The 18387-nt window shown below is 37.1% G+C and overlaps 1 protein-coding gene across 4 annotated transcripts in view; it reads right to left on the reverse strand.

Annotated features, from left to right (window-relative positions):
- Window positions 1–18387, reverse strand: part of LOC122830220 (helicase ARIP4-like) — a 70038-nt gene that overhangs the window by 43406 nt on the left and 8245 nt on the right. For all 4 annotated transcript variants that reach the window (XM_044115421.1, XM_044115429.1, XM_044115404.1 and 1 more), the window contains one exon: window positions 15331–15475. In XM_044115421.1, coding sequence (XP_043971356.1) covers window positions 15331–15427 — 97 coding nt within the window. In that variant the 5' untranslated portion in view covers window positions 15428–15475. The remainder of the gene's footprint in view (window positions 1–15330; window positions 15476–18387) is intronic.

The raw sequence follows: 18387 nt of genomic DNA on the forward strand, positions 1-18387 counted from the left end.
CTCTTCAACCCACATCGCTGTGTGTGGGGGAGGGTCAGCAGTGAGAAATGGTTTAGTAGGAGGGAGGAGAAGAGATGACAGCAGCAACAAAGACCGCAAAGTCTGCCTGGTAACATAAAAATTCACACACACAAGCACAGTCACCTTTGCCACACTACCACAGTTTTGCTATTTCACCACGCCTCCTGTGAGGGGGGAGGGCTCACATATCTCGGTTTACATAACCGAAAGTGACCAATAGAGTGAGGCAACAGAGAAATGTAGGAAGATGGCACTTCAGCTGCAGAGCAGAAAGAAGTTGGTTCAGCCAAAGTCAGAGAATTACATCACAAAAGATTAAATGGAATCTAATATTAATTATTTCAATATTAACAAACAATTGTTAATATTGAAATAATTTAAAAGCATAATGGAGGAAAAACAAATTCCATATATTTTTTTCAATAAACCCTTGAGGAAATTTTCCATGCAGTAAAATCAAATATATGGTAAATAAATAAATTGATCATATTCTGTCAGCAAGTACATCCAAAATCCTTATTTATTGCACTAATTTGTGACTTGTGTATTGGTAGTAAAAAGAAATACACAGAAGTTTTATGGTTCTCCTTCACTCTATTCATTTATTATTGCAAGCTAAGAACCCAAAAGAGTTTGAAGTGAGACTTTTTGTTCTAGTATAAATGACTTTAGAATGCAAACATGGAAAATAAAGATTGCATTAGTGAAACTGTGGCTTGTTTTACGCCAAGGACAAAACTGATTATTGAAAAAAAGAAGTCTCAGCATCCTTGTATAAATTTTACATAGTTGGACTTTTTGATACGACTCACTGCGCACAGTGGCAAAAACTGGAAGCTCCATTCAAATGTTGATTCAATACAATCTGGATGAAATGTGATCATCTGTAATGTAAGATGTATAAAACATGAACACTGCAGACAACATTGTTGAAAATTAGCATAAATTTTACTAGGTTATAAATCTAAAGGTTTCTTTGACATTTCTGAAAAAGACCAAATGTAAACAGGTTTTGGTTTTGGGAAAGAGTAACATGGAAAACTAAGGATCCCTCAATTACCAACATGTTGTTACCAGCTGAGAAACGCATTAAAATGCTGCTTCTTGTGCAAAGACTCTTCTTGCTGTGGAACTGACATTTTACTTTTATAAAAATGAACTGGGCTTCAAGATATCTGATGATATTGAGAAAAGGACTTTTGTCACTGCACAACCTGTAGACCTTAAATGCTTAATCATACTTTAAAATAAACATTGTGCTGTTTTTATCCATAAATACAGCACAAATATGCAAATATGTTGTCGGATTTGCACTTTTCTCTCAATTCATGCCTCTAAAATAAAGTAAAATGTTCACTGGTTTCCCACACATTGATATGATGGCAAAATATCAAAGGTAAAAACTAAATAAGACATTCATACAGAAAAAAATCAAGCTGTATTTGAGTTTCTGAAATTATTTTTTGCGTTATATGTATGATTTAAAGACAATTTTAAGAATCAAATTATTATTCAGATTTCTTTTACCCCAAAATGTTGTTGCTTTGTTGACTGCTGCTCAGCAAATGCACAAAAAGCCTCAGTGTTAAACACGCTAAAAATTGGAGTAAACTATATTTCAGACGAACTAGCTGCATTGCACCAACGTGTTTTAGTAAAAGAAGCTACCAACAAATTCAGATTTTTGTATTTCTACCCTAATGAGCAGGCTATTACCTGTGGACACCAGTGGGTAACTATTACTTCTAAATAATAATAGTTCAACAATATGCTTTGGAGTCTTTGTCTTGTAACCTTCTCTTTAAACAACACAAAGTAAAAACTACAACAACAGGATTCTACTTCTTGACACAGTTGGCTGCTGTTTACAGTGGGAATACATTTCTACATGATGCAGGTGATGACTATGAGATCATTTTATTTGGCCAACAAACTATTGATAATTACTAAACCCATAAAGTTTCCTTTGAGTGAGTCATGGATTCCTCAGACACAAACAAAGCAGCTGGTCAGAAGCAGGAATTAAACTTGAGGTTGTAAGAAGCAGCAACGGATCCCACTGTTCAAAAACGAGCGTTGTGTAATTAATTATTTATTAGACTTATTAATTTTCTTAACGATATTATTTAGTTGTTTGAAAATGTTTTTGTAAAGTAAAAGTTCAGGAGATTGTTGAACTATACTAAACTGCTCATTTTGTTCGATTATGGAATAATTGCTGTGTAATTTCAGTATAGTATCGGGGGGAAGAATAGCTTCACTATTCCACACAATGCTTTTGCAAAGCCTATAAATAGCTGGCTGACAAAAAGAAACACAAAAAACATTTCAATCTTGAGCAAAACAAATGTGATCAGAACTTTCTCCAGAACACTTGCACTTGATTTATTTATATCATAATTTTGAAAAAAAAAACAAAAAAACAAAAACACAGCTTCCCAAAAAATACTTCTCTCTTTTACTAAAACCTTTTGTAGTTCTTTCATAAAATTATTCAATCAAGCACAAACACTATCCTTTTGTAAATTAAAAAGGGACAAGTAGTTAATTAGCACTAAAAATTCCCCTGTCATATGAGCAGGTTTAGAATATTGCTGAGCAAACTGATGCAAACAGAGCTATTATTTTCATCTAATCATAACCAGGAATTACATAAATTCAGGAATAAAATGAGATCTGATCCGTCGTTATTCTTTAAAAGCTCTGCTACCAAAAAGGAAGCTTTGCTTCTTCAACAGACAGCAGTGAAAGTATTTTCCCAAGTTTAGAAACCGTGTCCAGGTCTTCTAATCTGTTTATCGACCCTGGTCTTCCGAACCCGTTGTCCTTCAACACACCTGGTTTGACAGCGTGAACTTAGTGGCCTGCAGAAAAGGTAATTCAATCATTTCTGATGCGTGTTGGAACAGGAAGTATTCTCAAACATGGAGGACAGCAGGACGAGGAACGAGAAGCCTAAATACATGTGGCATTTCCATTTCTTAAAAAAGATTTCTTAGACAATTTCAAAAAGTTGTCAGTCTGCAGAACAGCTGTTTTTTTGACAGTCATCTTTTGGGAGATGAAAAACAAACGCTGAAGCAAAGCGTCACAAACAGAATAACAAGCTCCATCTTAGTGGCATCGGTTTGAGTAATAAAAGTGTGAGTAAACATCAGAACAGCTCGAAGGCCACGGCCAACACATGACTGAGCACAATAATGACAGGTGGTTGTGCTGACGAGTTACTGAAACTCATTATCAGCCTGACATGACGTCAGCCTGTTACCTGATCTCTGTACATCCAAGATTCGGCTCCAAGAGCCCCCCCACGCACACACACCCTCCTACACACACACACACACCGGGTTATCTGGCAGTCTGGTGTGCCAGTATGTGGACCAGCTGGTGTTACTTTATCACCTCCTACACTTCGCTCTGTGCAGCCCTTAATCAGGTCACTCGCACACATCAACACACACTAATGATGTTATGAAATGTTTTGATTTACCATCTAGTCCCAGCAGACTTCAAGGAACTGGATCTGAATGATAAATCCTAATGCCATAATAAATGTGTGATCTAAAGGTTAAAACGGGTTATATAGCAAGAACAAGAGTAGCAACTGTGATTTTTATTTAAGTATTTATCATCAGAAATTTGCAGTGAATGTTGACAATCCTATTTCAGATTAAACTCTCTCTTTTCTTTCTATGTTCATAATGGATCCAACATGCATTTGAATAGAATTGAATAGAAATGTCCTTTATTGTCCCACAAAGGGGGTAATTTCTGTGCATTAGCAGCAAAATGACAGATAATAACGGCAAATAGACTCACACAAAGATAGAATATCAGAAGGGATATATACACACAGTAGGAACAACCCAAATCTGTGTCAGTGGAGAGCTGGAGCATAAAAGCAATCAGCCCTCACAGTGGTAGTAAAAGCTTAGGAAGATTTGCTAAAATGTTTGCGTATTTTCTGTCCTGCTGATCCGTCACAAACAGTGTAGCGGACATGTGAGCGTGGATGTGAAAAATTGCCATAGAAAACTACAGACAGTTAGAAATTTGAATATTTGATTCGGCATCAGGAATCGTAAAGAGTACAATGGAGCTGAATTTATTCAGAAAAATGGTGACACTTTCTTTTAAGTGACCTCTCCCGCCAGATGTTTTGTATCAAAATCTCATGTGAAACTTCAAATCCCGTCTTATGTTGGAAGTATGTGTGTTGCTTTTCATGCATCCCATTTTGTGTGGTTGCAGATTGGGAGAACTTGTATAAGGAAGATGCTGACAGACCTTTTACTAAACAGTATTTTAGAAAAGCATTGGCTTAAAGGTTGTTGGGGTATGTTTAAGTTTGTATTTTTAAAATCTTTATAACACCATTATATATTTTTCGGATGATATGCGAATAATTTAATATGTTTGTCATAAAAACCTTGAATTTGGCAGAGATGTGTAGATGTATGGCCTGGATTTAACAAGCATCAGACCATCTGTGAGTGATTTCTGAAAAGACTGAAGCAGCAAGGGATGTTAAAGTCAACTTGCTGCTTACTTTCCTTTGAGCCATCAAGCAAGATAGTGAGAACTGTCAACTGGCAGAAGAAGGAGCACGTTTTCACCGCAGGTGTGATGTGGCAATGACTGAAAGTCTGTGCGACCGGCTGGCAGGAAAATCTCAGGAAAAACGCACCAGGAGTGCCACTGTGCAGCAAGTTATTTGATGTCTCTGCTGAAGACAGAACAGATCTCTGGAGGTAAGTCGTGGGTAGATTCATCGGTAGAGATTGTGCTTGAAAATGGAGCGAACTCAAGACAGATGGTGAAATAATAAGATCTGTTAAGGGTTCCTAAATCCTCATCTAGTTCACCGGATGTCCTTTGCTTACTGTTTGGAGCAGACCATCAGAGTCCTATATTTTATTTTTTTTAAATTAGATTGCTGAAAACATGGAAAGAAGATGCATAAAGCGGTTAACTTGAGCAGTTAGCTTAATATCACCTGCTAATCTATGTGGCTTTATAAGAATAACTTCTTGTTAAAGCAGCTTGCGCACTTTCAACTAAAGCTGACAAGTTGATGCATTTCGCAGATTAATAAACAACCGGGTGTCGCTAGCATTCGTGGGAGGAAACATGTTTAGTTGTTTTTCTTCAGCTCGAACGAACGTGAATGTGCTCTGCTTGGCGACGCCCACACAACACAGGCAGGGGAGCAACAGGCTAATTAACAGACTATTACTGTCCTCCTCTCTGGAGTCAACGCGTGCATGTGCAGAGACACAGAGCTCACAACAATCTGAACTGTGCAGAGACAACAGCAGGCTGTATACACTCCTCAGTGTGTTCTTTTGCAGACACGTTCACCTGACCCAGTATTACAGCAGCATCGAGTTGGAGTTTGCAGAGCAATTTTATTTTAGAAGTCCAATGCCAAGTCCATTTCTCAATGTCACTTTTTTTTTTTTTTTTTACAAATGGCCTCACTTATAAGGGCACAGATTCAGTGCTGCCCAGCTGTTACAAGCTTAGAGTTTGCATGCATTCTTTTTCCTTTTATGCACTGTTTGCATTTTTGTTTTTGTTAGAATTTTTTCCCTGTAGCGTAAAGTGCTTTTATTTTGCACCATCGAGTGGTACATTGAAACTAAAGTAATAAGATTTTAAAATGACAAAAACACTTTGGAAGGCGATAAACTATTTTATTGGGTAATATATCAGCAGTGGTTTTATTCCCAGCAGTCTTCCTACTGTTGTTGATTCTTCTACCTATTGCCAACTTTATGAACTGCAAAGTGACCAATTGTAGAAAAAAAATAGACATTTAAACTATTTTAATTTAAAATGTATAAATTTTGCACATTTTAAATTGAAGAAGTAAAAATTTAACACATTTAAATTTGTTAAATGTGTTAACAAATTTTCATTCCGAACGAGCACACCATGGTAATCCCCCCGGTTATTTAGGGATTTAAATTTTGTTCAGTAGTACAGAAATAATTAAAGTAAGTAAAATGCCATTAAAATGTGAAATCTGTCCTGCAAATATTTCTTACTTGGAGGATATTTTCTGGTCCACCTCAGAGTCTTTCTTTTTTTTTTTTATATTTTGTGCAGTGAAACAGCTTTTTCACATAAATATCCGGTATGCATGTGCCTTATTCTACTCCACTAAGATAACAAAGAAAAACATGCAGTCCAAAAGATGACAACCACAAAAAATAAAAATAAAAATAGTTGAAGACCTTCAGACATCCTTGAAAGCTTATTGTTCTAGACCATTTCATATTGCATGCAACTTTGTAGGAAGTGAATGGCCCTAACATGTGGATATTTACAGCTGGTTAATGTCTGTGCCAGTTATAACCATGACAACCTAAATCTCTGTAGGAGAAAACATATTCATTGAAATTAAAAACTGTTATTTCTTTTTCAGGTTTATTTAAAACTCATTCAGTATATTTTATAGAAATGCTGCAGAGGACATTGAAGTCATACAGAAATAATCCGAAGTGAGGTGTTTTAGCAATGTCGTGTAAGGATGTAACATTTTAGCCCAGTGGTTTTTAATTCCTAGGTTTGCAAACGCTACTCTTTCTCAAATGTAATCCCTTTTTTTTTTGTTAATAATGTTTGTATGCAAATTAAACAAAGATAAAACTGAGGGACAGTAGAAGAGTTGGAAGTCCCAGCAAGTTAACTTTAGCGATCCAAAAATGGCGAAGCAATCATTGGGAGCATGAAGACAAATTTATGGTGATGAGTTTGGAGAACACCGTGTTTAAAGGTGAATAAAAGAAGAAAACATGGGATAAAAGATAGAAATGGGGACATTTAACCAGGAGGAAGTCATTGCCATGAAGGGGGTTGGCATCCTGGTGACAGTTGTCATAGCAACCATGGGACAGACGTAGGAGACTGTGGGGGGGCGGATGATGTCACCGGAATAAAATAGACTTGCAAAGCAAGGAACACTGTTAGCCTTTGCTGTATTTTCTACAGCTAAATACCGCAAAATGCCCAGTAAAACTAACATAAAACATCTTTACAATTAGTTACTGTAATTTGCATTGCATTATGGGTAAAGGACATAGTATTACAGTAACTTACTGTATGTTTTGAAGTTGCAGTAATTTACTGTTTACACAATGCAGTAGTGGTACTGTATTTATAATATCTTGCACTGTTAGCCTTTACTGTATTTTTTACAGCTAAATACCGCAAAATGCCCAGTAAACTAACATAAAACATCTTTACAATTAGTTACTGTAATTTGCATTGCATTATGGGTATAGTACATAGCATTACAGTAACTTACTGTATGTTTTGAAGTTGTAATTTACTGTTTACACATTGCAGTAGTGATACTGCACTAATAATGTCTTTGCGCTGGCCATGTAAGAATTCTATTTGATTTCCAACGGTCATCATAGATGTTTCATCGTGGTTCCCTGATTCTGTATTTTTACTCCTTTAGTGGTTAACATATTTTAAGGCAGAAAGAGAGCATGTACTTTTGTTTTTTTCACATCCTAGCTAACATTAATATGCAGTTTATCTAGCTACGTCATCAAGGGTGGCTTGCCCAACGTTTTTCTGATGACGTTTGTTTTAAACTCCGAAGCTTTTTCCGTCCAAGTGCAAGTGCAGCTCTGTCGCTGTGGGCTCACACTGCTTCAGCTCTTCGCAAGACAGGTAAAAAAACACTTAGAAAACTGTTTGAAGCAGTGACGTGCGGTCAGGGGAGGCAGGTGAGGCAGTGCCTCACCTGCCATCATGGAAAGAAAGAAAATATATAATCATAAAGTAATTTAAATTGTTATATTCATCCGGTGGTTTGTACTAAAAAATATTTATTTTTCATGTAGCTTCACCAATTTCGATTTTTATTTGTTCAAAATCGTTGAATTTTCTTATTTTCCCATTCAAATGCTTGGAAGCGATGCCGGTGAGGCAGCAGCGAGCTCTGCCTCACCTTGGATTGCGCAACCCCTGGCTCTGCGCTGGCTGCTAAGCGGAGAGAGCATGTTGCTGTACGGCGTCAATAAAATGGTTTAAACAAATTTAATATGTGAACTTATTTCCAATAATTTAGCTTATGTATATAATGTACAGTGCTTTTTGTCACCAACTGTGTTTATGTAACGTGTTTCGTGTAATGAGCGATTATAAACGGCAGAGAACAGGTTCGAGGTGAGGCAGGCAGTTCTCTTGCCTCATGGCAGGGGGCGCTCAAGATCCCAGACGTTCGTCTTGTTCACTCCTCAACTGCCGAGTAAGTGACAGCGAGCTAGGCTAAACGATTCGGGAAGCAAGTCAAGTGCAGCGATAGATTATAATAGAGATAGTGATTTTTTTTCCCTCTCGCTTATCCCGACTTTCGACATGGATGACTACATTACAACACTAAAAAAGTTTTCTCAAGTGGACTTTCAATCGAAGCAGGAGATAATAACCAAAGGAAGACCAACGCCGGAGCTGAAAGGTTTGTTTCAGACTACATAACCTGTAAACTGCTGTCAATCTATGCATCTATTTGCAAATCTGATTCTGATGACGTCAGTGCCTCACCAGCTATGAATCTCACCGCACGTCACTGGTTTGAAGCCAATGTATATTTTAGATGGAGCTAACGTAACTTATAGCATCATGCTATAATGCTATCACTTAGCATGAGGTGAAAGATAGAAAAATATGATGGTGTTATTTTTTGAGCTGGTTCGGAATTAACGTTAGCTAAGGTGCTAATTTTACCGAAGGTTTTAGCTTGGCTTTTGCCGCTAAATCTTCCTCGAGCGACTAGCTTTGGGTTGAGATAAGCTCAGTGCTGAGTGTCTGTTAGCATTGTTGTTACATCATTTGTCGAACAATATAACGTTAACGGATAATTGATCCCCCCGCCCCCTTTTTAAAAAAAATACATCTAATAACTGTTCATTTGTTTAAACCATGACCTTGCAAATGTTAAGAGTGCAGATTAGCTAGGTCAACAAGGATGAATTCTAACGTTGTTCTTTTTTTTCTTTTTGTCAGATGACTTTTTTTAAACTCCCAAGCTTTTTCCCTCCAAGTGGCTGTGCAGTTTTGTCCTGCTGAGTGCTAACATAGCTTCAACTCTTGAAAAGACAAGACAACAGGTAAAAAGACAGCTCTTCAAACATATTTGAAGCCACAAAATAATCTGGAAATTTAGAGGAGCAGCTAACCTAATCTATAACTTTGAGCTTGCTACAGCTAGTTAGCCTGCTAAAGTATCATTACATCGCCAACATAGTGTATAAGAGTCTGTAAATGAGGACAAAGGTGGAAAACATTCAAGTGGTTTCTGTTATTTTTTGAGTTGGTTCAGCCACAGTGGCAGGTGGACAAAAAAGTTAATTTCCAAGCCTGGTTCCATATAAGGACTGTTCACCTGTTTAAACCATGCTCTTGCAAATTTAAAGTTAAGTCAGTACTAACAGGTGCAACTATGTACAGGTGTAAATTCTGCAGCATTTGTACTTCAGAATTTAGAGAATTTTGTACTCATGTGAAGAAACATCAACACACAGCTAATTATCGGTTTCGTTGTGGAATAGAGCAATGTCCTACTTCCGTCAGAGAAAAATAAAACATTTAGAAGAAAAAGAGGACTCAATCTTCATCTTGGTTGATGTAATTTTATATCGACTCTTAACTTAAAACACACATCTTAAATCAGAATTGTTCAATTAATTTGTTAAAGGTATCACTTCACCCAAATCACAAACATTTTGTTAACCCATATTGTACTTAGCCATTCAGATACTGTATTTGTGGAATGTAATGCTTTAAAAAATGCATTTAGCCTCACAAACTGTCATTCACATCCTCTGTTTCAGAGTGGTAGCAGGATGTAGGGGTAAAGTCTAGTCTAGTCTCCGGGGTGAGGTTCTCAAAAACCTGTTGTAATCTGGGTGAACTGGCCCTTTAAATATAAATTACTACCAGTAATTCATATTTAAGAGTTTTCCTTTTATGTTTCAAAGGTATCTTCCTCCAAGATGTCTGTTGAGATGGAAATGACCGTACCTACTACACCAAGGGTAATCATGCTTGGTAAGAGGAATATTTTCTATCACTATAATTTTTTGTAGCAATCTATGTAATAGTTATGGTAGTCTGTACTTTTACTCACTAGCGTTAGCCTGACAAGGGTTTGTCTATTTTAGGAAATAGCTTGATGTGTGCAACCCGGTGGATGGTCAGTATGGAGGAGAAGGTATTTTTCGAACCTGAGCAACTACATGACTTTGCCAGCGTCCTTGCTGTCTTTTTTGGGTCATATTATGACTTCAATCTGGAGTATCAGGAGTCAGCATCCACCACGCTGGAGATGATACAACGGTAAGTACTCTACACCAAACCATTTATGAATTAAATTTAATGACAGTTTGACTGATGATGAAGATCCATAGCTGATTGCTGTATTGTATGTCTTCATTTTAAAAAATACAATTAATATATTTTATTTCTGTTAAAAGATTTTTTGTGAGGATCAATCCAGATGTTGGTACCAAATGCACAGCCAAAGTCAGTACAAGCTGCAAGACGGGAAGTCTTGTCAAGAGGAAAGTAGTCAGTGTCAACTCCCGGATCAACACCTTCCTTCAACGACTCGCTGAATTTGAATAGAGGACTTCCAACTATGTAAGCATTTTACCAAATGTTTATTATTTTATTGTCTTTTCCTCCTATCTTGCATGTTCTGACTTTACTTTAGCCTTTTTAATATGATTTTAATGATTATTTATAAATGGCATGTGATTCCTACACAATAGCCCTTTAGAGTAGCCTGCATCTTTTCTGTGTCCGTGGTAAAAAGTGGATGTCGCTGCATCTCTTACTAAATCACAGAAATGTATAAGTGTGTAGTCGTTTAATTGAGGTGTTTTTTTTTTATATTATGCAGTTTTCAGTTTATTAGGCACACCTTTGCAGTAATCCATCAGCACCAACAAAATGACTGAAAAGATTGTTATGACATGTTGTACTTCATCGTCTCCTTGGGGACATTTGCAGGGTCTCAATACAGTACGCAATCGTTTGAATTAGTGAAGACTGACTGCTTTTGCCATAAACAATCCAAAAACCTGAAGTGAAGCCAGTCCTGCTCATTCTTTATGCAGCTTCTATTATCACTTCAGTGTAATTGATTTTTTTTTTAAAGAAATTATCAACTTAATGCTGCTTTATGCCAATGATTTTATGCATTTGGACATTGTCAGTCAGCTTAATTTGTCAGCCTTCCTGTCGATTTGAAAATGTAGATAACTTCCTGACCATCTCATGACCTCCCACATCGTCTGTCTTATTCTTTACAGTTCAGCTTCCACAAGATGGATCTCACTGATTTTGTTTGACAAATGGAATAAAAGTTCTTCTGATGTAGGAAATGCATCTGATATAACAATATTTATTGATATGAATGCCTACCATATAGTACATTATCGCACTTGCACTGTTACTGTGATGTATTGTGTAACAGAGCACATTTAAGCTACTGTTAACTGCTTTCTGACAATGCAGCCTCTGCTGGTTTTTTAAATGAAGTATATTCTATATATTTTTTAAAAGTCAGTCTTTAATAGTTTATGGCTGGTACTTGATGCACACATGTTCATGTTGCTACATACATGTGCCATAAAAATATTGACATGACCTGTAGTGTGTTCTATGGTTTTGTTGTTTTATAGCACATTATATTGTATTGCGACATTGTTCTTTATGACATTGCGAATATATAAATGGATTTTATTTCAACAAATCTGCTGAAAATAAATACCTGTTTTTATTCACAGTACTTGGACTAAAATTTCTTTTGTGAAACTTTTCGGTTTATGGTAAAATATTCTTGTATTAAAAAATGTAAACTTTAATTTACAGTAAAACTGACATTATGTTGTGAAACAAGTTTACAGTAGACCAGCTTTACTATAAAATACATTTACAGTTTTATGCTATAAACTGCATTTACAGTAAAGCAGTCATAACTGCAAAGCACACTCACAGTAAAAATTAACTGTGAAATATCATAACAGTAAAGGTACCGTAGAATGGTGATCACAGTAACCTACTGGCAACACTGTTGCCAGTAAGGTACTGTAGAATGTCAATTACAGTAACTTACAGGCAACACTGTTGCCAGTAAGTTGCCAGTAAGTTACTGTAGAATGTCAATTACAGTAACTTACAGGCAACACTGTTGCCAGTAAGTTACTGTAGAATGTCAATTACAGTAACTTACAGGCAACACTGTTGCCAGTAAGTCGCCAGTAAGTTACTGTAGAATGGTGATTACAGTAACTTACTGGCAACACTGTTGCCAGTAAGGTACTGTAGAATGGTAATTACAGTACCTTGCTGGCAACTTACTGGCAACACTGTTGCCAGTAAGGTACTGTAATTACCATTCTACAGTAACTTACTGGCAACAGTGTTGCCAGTAAGTTACTGTAAAATTACAATAAAAAGTCTAACAGTGAAGATGAGCATGTAGATCCTCCCCTTTCGACACACACTGAGGAAAGCCCATAATATGTCCTCTGAACAGGCTTGCTTAGTTGAAGGGAGCAAAATACAAACAAGCCTAAACAGGAAGTTACACGGAAATACAGCATTTTATATCAAACAGTTGGATGTCAGTCTTTTTAAAATAGTCAAACCTGACTTCTGGAAGGTGAACCTATCCCATTCTCAAGTCTTTTTCAGAAAATAACTGGTTTTCTTCTGGCATTGCTCTGCATTTAGCTCCTTCCATATTTCCATCAAATCTGACTGGCTTCTCTGTTCTTGCTGTGGACGAACCTCCATTCAGCATATTGCTGCCACCACAATGTTTCACAATGAAGACAGTTCTTTTAGGTTTCTTCTTGAAGCTGAAATCACATTCCTTTGCTGGTTATATTCAGAAATTGGTAGACATAAGCATGCGTCGGGTCTAAACCCTTTCTATTCAAAGTGATGGGTGGGAATGGTCTTTGAGATGCTTGATATAGATTTATTTTTTTATTGGTTTGTCTTCAAAAGTCCACATAAAAGTTCCAGGGCTACAGTAGGCATACTTGAGCGTGGCACTGCACCTGGACATGAAATGGTTTTTATACATTTTCTACAACAGCTGCTTGTAATTTTCAATAAAAACAATTAGTTAGTAGTGAAAACAGCCTTTTTTTGCATCACTTATGACTATTTATTTTTTTCCAATTATTAAAATTTTAATCTTTAAACTAGAAAATATATCTGTTACACATTCTGCTCTTTGGACAATTATACAAAGGGTGATTATCAGTTATGCATGATAAATCTACAGCTGGGTGGAATGTCAAAGTAAGATCACGTTCAACAAAAGTCTATTGTATGTAAAGCTGTATATTCTGTTTTTACATAATCAATTAAACCAAAACTAAAACGCCTGTAAGATATATTTTAATGCTATGAACATGACCGATATTTTACATGTGGAAATGATTGGAACTTTGTCACATGATGACACAACTGATGCGCATTATGTAAAGCTCAGTGTTTTCACCTCTGCGTTCCACCACACAATCTCGGATGAGCTTGACAAACATGCAATGTTGACAATGTATCATCAGATTTACCCTAAAAATTGTACTTTGCACTCCTGGTTACATTCCAAAGGTGAGCTAAGTGTGGCCAAACGCTGGATGGTGAATGTCCCTCTGCATTTGTTCCATTTGTATGACTTGTAACATTAGAACATTTTCGGCATTAATGCCTGTTTTATACTTAAACACATCTCATTATTTCTCAAGGTAATAACACTGAAGGGTTTTGGTGGGGTCCTGGAACTGGTAAACAGACATGGGTGGTGCACAGAAGGGAAAATGGATGAACTACAACAGGAAGGACAGTCAGAAAGGCCGGTGCTCAAGAGTTGATTTGCATTTGCATGGCTCCCAGCAACGTCTTTTAAATATGAAAGCCTCACCTAGGCCCAAAGGGAGGGGGTGGTAGGGCAACAATTCTTTGCAGTTCCCTACAATTTCCCATTCTGACAAAAACCTCTCGCCAATAGCCCTCAACGCAGTGCTAGGTGTCAATAGCTGTCGAAAATCCCACTTTTCATGCAGTGACAGTTTCAAATCAAAATCAAATCAAATTTTATTTGTATAGCAGATTTCAGCAGCAAGGCATTTCAAAGTGCTTTACATCAAATCAAACACAGAAACACAATGCAACATAGAATCAATAATCAAAACACGACATTAAGTCAAGTTCCATCAATAAATTTGTAATTGATTACGTTTCAAATACAATCCTAAACAAGTGGGTTTTTAGTCGAGATTTAAAGGAAGTCAGTGTTTCAGCTGTTTTACAATTTTCTGGAAGTTTGTTCCAGATTTGTGGTGCATAGATGCTAAATGCTGCTTCTCCTCATCTGGTTCTGGTTCTGGGGATGCAGAGCAGAACCAGAACCAGAAGACCTGAGAGTTCTGGAAGGTTGATACAACAGCAGCAAATCTTTAATGTATTTGGTGCTAAACCATTCAGTGATTTATAAACTAACAACAGTATTTTAAAGTCTATTCTTTGAGCGACAGGGAGCCAGTGGAGAGACTTTAAAACTGGTGTTATGTGCTCTATCTTCCTGGTTTTAGTGAGAACACGAGCAGCAGCATTCTGGATCAGCTGCAGCTGTTTGATTGATTTGTTGGACAGACCTGTGAAGACGCTGTTGCAATAATCAATTGCAGCAGCAATTGATTTCAGGGTCAATGGAATTCTGCAGCATCCACCAAAGCAACTTGACATGTGCCAGAGTACTGCTGTAAAATGTAATGAGGACAACACGTACGGTCTGTGTGTGTGTGCTGCTCTGTTTGCATGTGAGAGAGAGAGGACAGTGAGAAACAGGAGGTTTGTTAGGAGTACTTGAGATGTTCACAGGTCTGTTCAGCCTGGGTGGAAAAATACAAGTAATCTGTAAATTTAGAAGGGTTATCTAATAGTTACTCATAATGATCAGAGGCCCAAAGGTCTCCACAGTCTGCAAACACAAGTTATTAAACCTCCTAAATCATTAATGCCATGAAGACTTAGGGTGCATTCACACCAGCCCTGTTTAGTCTGCTTTAATCAAACTCTAGTCTGACTAGAAAGTCAGGTTTGTTTGGGAGGCGTGACTGACCAAATGAACTCTGATGAAGATCAAAAAAGCAAACTCTGGTCCGCCTAAAAACATAGCTAATTTACAGTTAATTTATTCATCCCTCTTACTTAGTTGTGAGTACACATAAGACGAGATCAGATTAATCTATCATATTAACTCACCACGAAACCCTTTTTCATCACTTCCATAATCACTGACGAAGCAGATCTCTCTTTCACTCTTCCTCTCGTTCAGCTGTTCCTCTTCATCGTCAGACATCCTAGCCCCACGGCGGCTGCTCTCTCAGCATGGCCACACTGCATGCGCCTGAAACACAGAAGTATGGCTACAGTCAGACATGCTACTGTTAGCCCAACTTCAAACAGTGTTACCTGAATAAAAGTGATGAATGACACACATTTTAAATTTATTGTCTATAATTTCGAAAGTACAGTTAAGAGTTGTTCTGTGTAGCCATAGTTCATTTTTCTTTTGCTTGTTTTTTCACATCAAATCACAATTACATTGCTAGTTATTTCTACAATTACTGAATTCAACCACTTGAGAACTGAGGTAAATTGTCTCAAGTTGTACTGTTTCTTTTTTTATTCTTCAACATATCGACAATTCATCTGATATTTGGGAGTATATGGAGAAATATACTCTCGTCTGTAGACTGGAGAAGCTTAAAACTTGTAATGATTAGTGATTTTGCTAAGGCGAAACTGGTATACCAAGATACTGGTAAATGGTCCATTTCTGGTCTCTTGCTCTGTTCACTATCACTGTTGGAGATAGTGAATGTGCGAGAGTAGAATAAACGCTGGTTAGTCGTTTATGTGTAGATCATAAGAAATCTAGCTCAATCTTATATGTAGAAAAAGGTCTAGATGATCAAAAAGTTACAGTACAATGAAAATAAACAGAGGTTTATAGGAAGTTGCACCAAAGTTTAAAGGTTATAATGGCAACAGGCTCTCGACATATGGACAGACATTTCATTTGGAGTGCAATCATGACCAGCTGAACTCATGTGATCCTGAATGGGTCTCGGACCAGTCCAAGGTTAAAAACCCAGCTGCCATATCTCTGTCTGTTTATTCTCAGATTTTCTCTGGAAAAGTACAGACTGAAACTAATGATCCAAATGTCTGAAGCTTTTTAACAAGTGAGAAGGTTTATGTGAGGTAGCAAATTTACATGAACCAAAACATGAGGACTGTACTCATCAACTCCAACACATCATTTCAGAACGCTAAAGAAAAGTGTAGGGATCTGTGTTTGTATTAAAAGGCTTCGTCTTTAACTTATTCTCCAGCTGCACACCACATTTCCTGAATACACAAAGAGAAAAACCGAGTTGGAGAAACATTTTAAAAATCACTTCAGAAGGAGGGGAAAAAAGGTCAAGATGACCCACTGATTGAAGGCGCTGCTGGAGAGAAGACAAAAAAAGCAAAACATGCCAGGAAGAAACATAAAGAGCGAGGCAGAGAGCTTTTAAGAGTTTAAGGATCCTTTGAAAGCTTCACCTTTCTGTAGAAGAAAATCACACTTGCCTCACTCATTGGAGTTTCTCCGACCTACTGCTAACAATGAAATGAGGGCAACACATATAAAAGTAGCTTTTACCAAGGTGTGTGCCTTTGGTAAAAGAAAAGTTTTGCTTCTTTATGTGAAAAAGAACTGGAGAAATAAAGAAAAACATATAGGAAAAAGATTTGTTTATGACCATATGCCATTTCGCCCAAGCCTCGTGTTACAGCCAAAAAGAGTTTTTTTGTTAGGGATGCATGATATTTTGGCATCAATATTGATATCAGTCAATTTTTTTTAACAGTATCGGTTTGAAAAAAAAAACGGAGCTGATATCAGCAACCAATGTTAGTTTTCATCATTTGTGTTTAAAGAGAGGCAAATGGATGTCCGTGTGGTGTTTGTACAGTCATGTGACGGGAATGAAGCACAAAACTGTGGCCATGGTTAACTGAAGCAGCGTACACGGTGTGGTCCTTTTTTCACAGTCTCAAAAGTGTACTAAACAAGTATAGCATGATATCTATTATCGGGCATAGCACAATATACTTATCGGATATTGATATCGGCTAAAATTTTCATAGGGATTTCTCTGAATCCTCAATATTGAGCAGAACTGATGGCCTTCATTATGACCTGTCCACGACACAATGTGTCCTTGTATTTGTGGGACATTCCATCAGATACTGTTTTGTGTGCAAAACTTAACAAACAGAACTAAAACTAAAGAACAAATGACACCAAACAAGCTGTGGTGAAGTTATATCTGGCGAGTTGAGGAATCTCTGTGTTGCTGAGGTAGGTCAGCATGAAGCGCATGCTGTGTGTTTGTATGTGGGGTGTGGTGGAGGTCAGAGGGCCGTGGTAGGTGGGAAAAGATAAGCACAGCTAGCAGAGCCATAGAAACCAGATCCTGTCTGAATACTGAGGAGGAAATAAAAGGATCTAATCGATGTGTAAGAGTTTATTTGCCATTCGGATAGAATTACAAAGTAGCTAATTATTTTTGAATAAATAGAATTTATTAGAAATTTGACATCAAATTATTCAGATGAAGGAATTAAAGATGCAGCTGTCCTCAAGACAAAATGAGGAGGTTGAAGTCTATTACCTCAATAATAACTCCAATGCTGCATTTCCATTTTAACTGTGACTGACACAATTGAGTTAAACAGTGTTCATCATTTCAATTATATGATTCTGATTTATGTGCTGACAGACTAACAGGGATGAAGCCTTTTTAAAATGTTTTCCTTAAGGCACATTGCTATTTGCTACATCTTAAAAGATTAGACATTGTCAACCCAACAGAGCAACTAGAAAACTCTTTTATATTTGCTCAAAAGCTGTTGCAAAAGTCAGTTGCAGAAAACTCAATCAGAGAAGAAAAAAAACAAGACCACACTTTTACAGTAAGCTATCTCTAAACTTCACATTTGACAAAGTAGGTCACAGCAAACTTTAGCAGATATACTGTACCGCTTGTTGGCAGCCAGAAACAGCTTGACTCATTGCCATGAAGCTTTATGTAACTTCATGTGCCCAAAGAAAGACAGGAAAGCTATTCTGTTCATGACAGGCAATGAAATACCCGTTAAATAACACAGCAATATTCAATACTGTGTGGTTGCTACTCTGTTATACTTAAATATGTGTTGAGACTGGGTACTGTATGAGAAATCCACGATTAAATATGTCCCAGA

Source organism: Gambusia affinis, linkage group LG01 (genome assembly GCF_019740435.1).
Source record: "Gambusia affinis linkage group LG01, SWU_Gaff_1.0, whole genome shotgun sequence".
Taxonomy (NCBI): Eukaryota; Metazoa; Chordata; class Actinopteri; order Cyprinodontiformes; family Poeciliidae; genus Gambusia; species Gambusia affinis.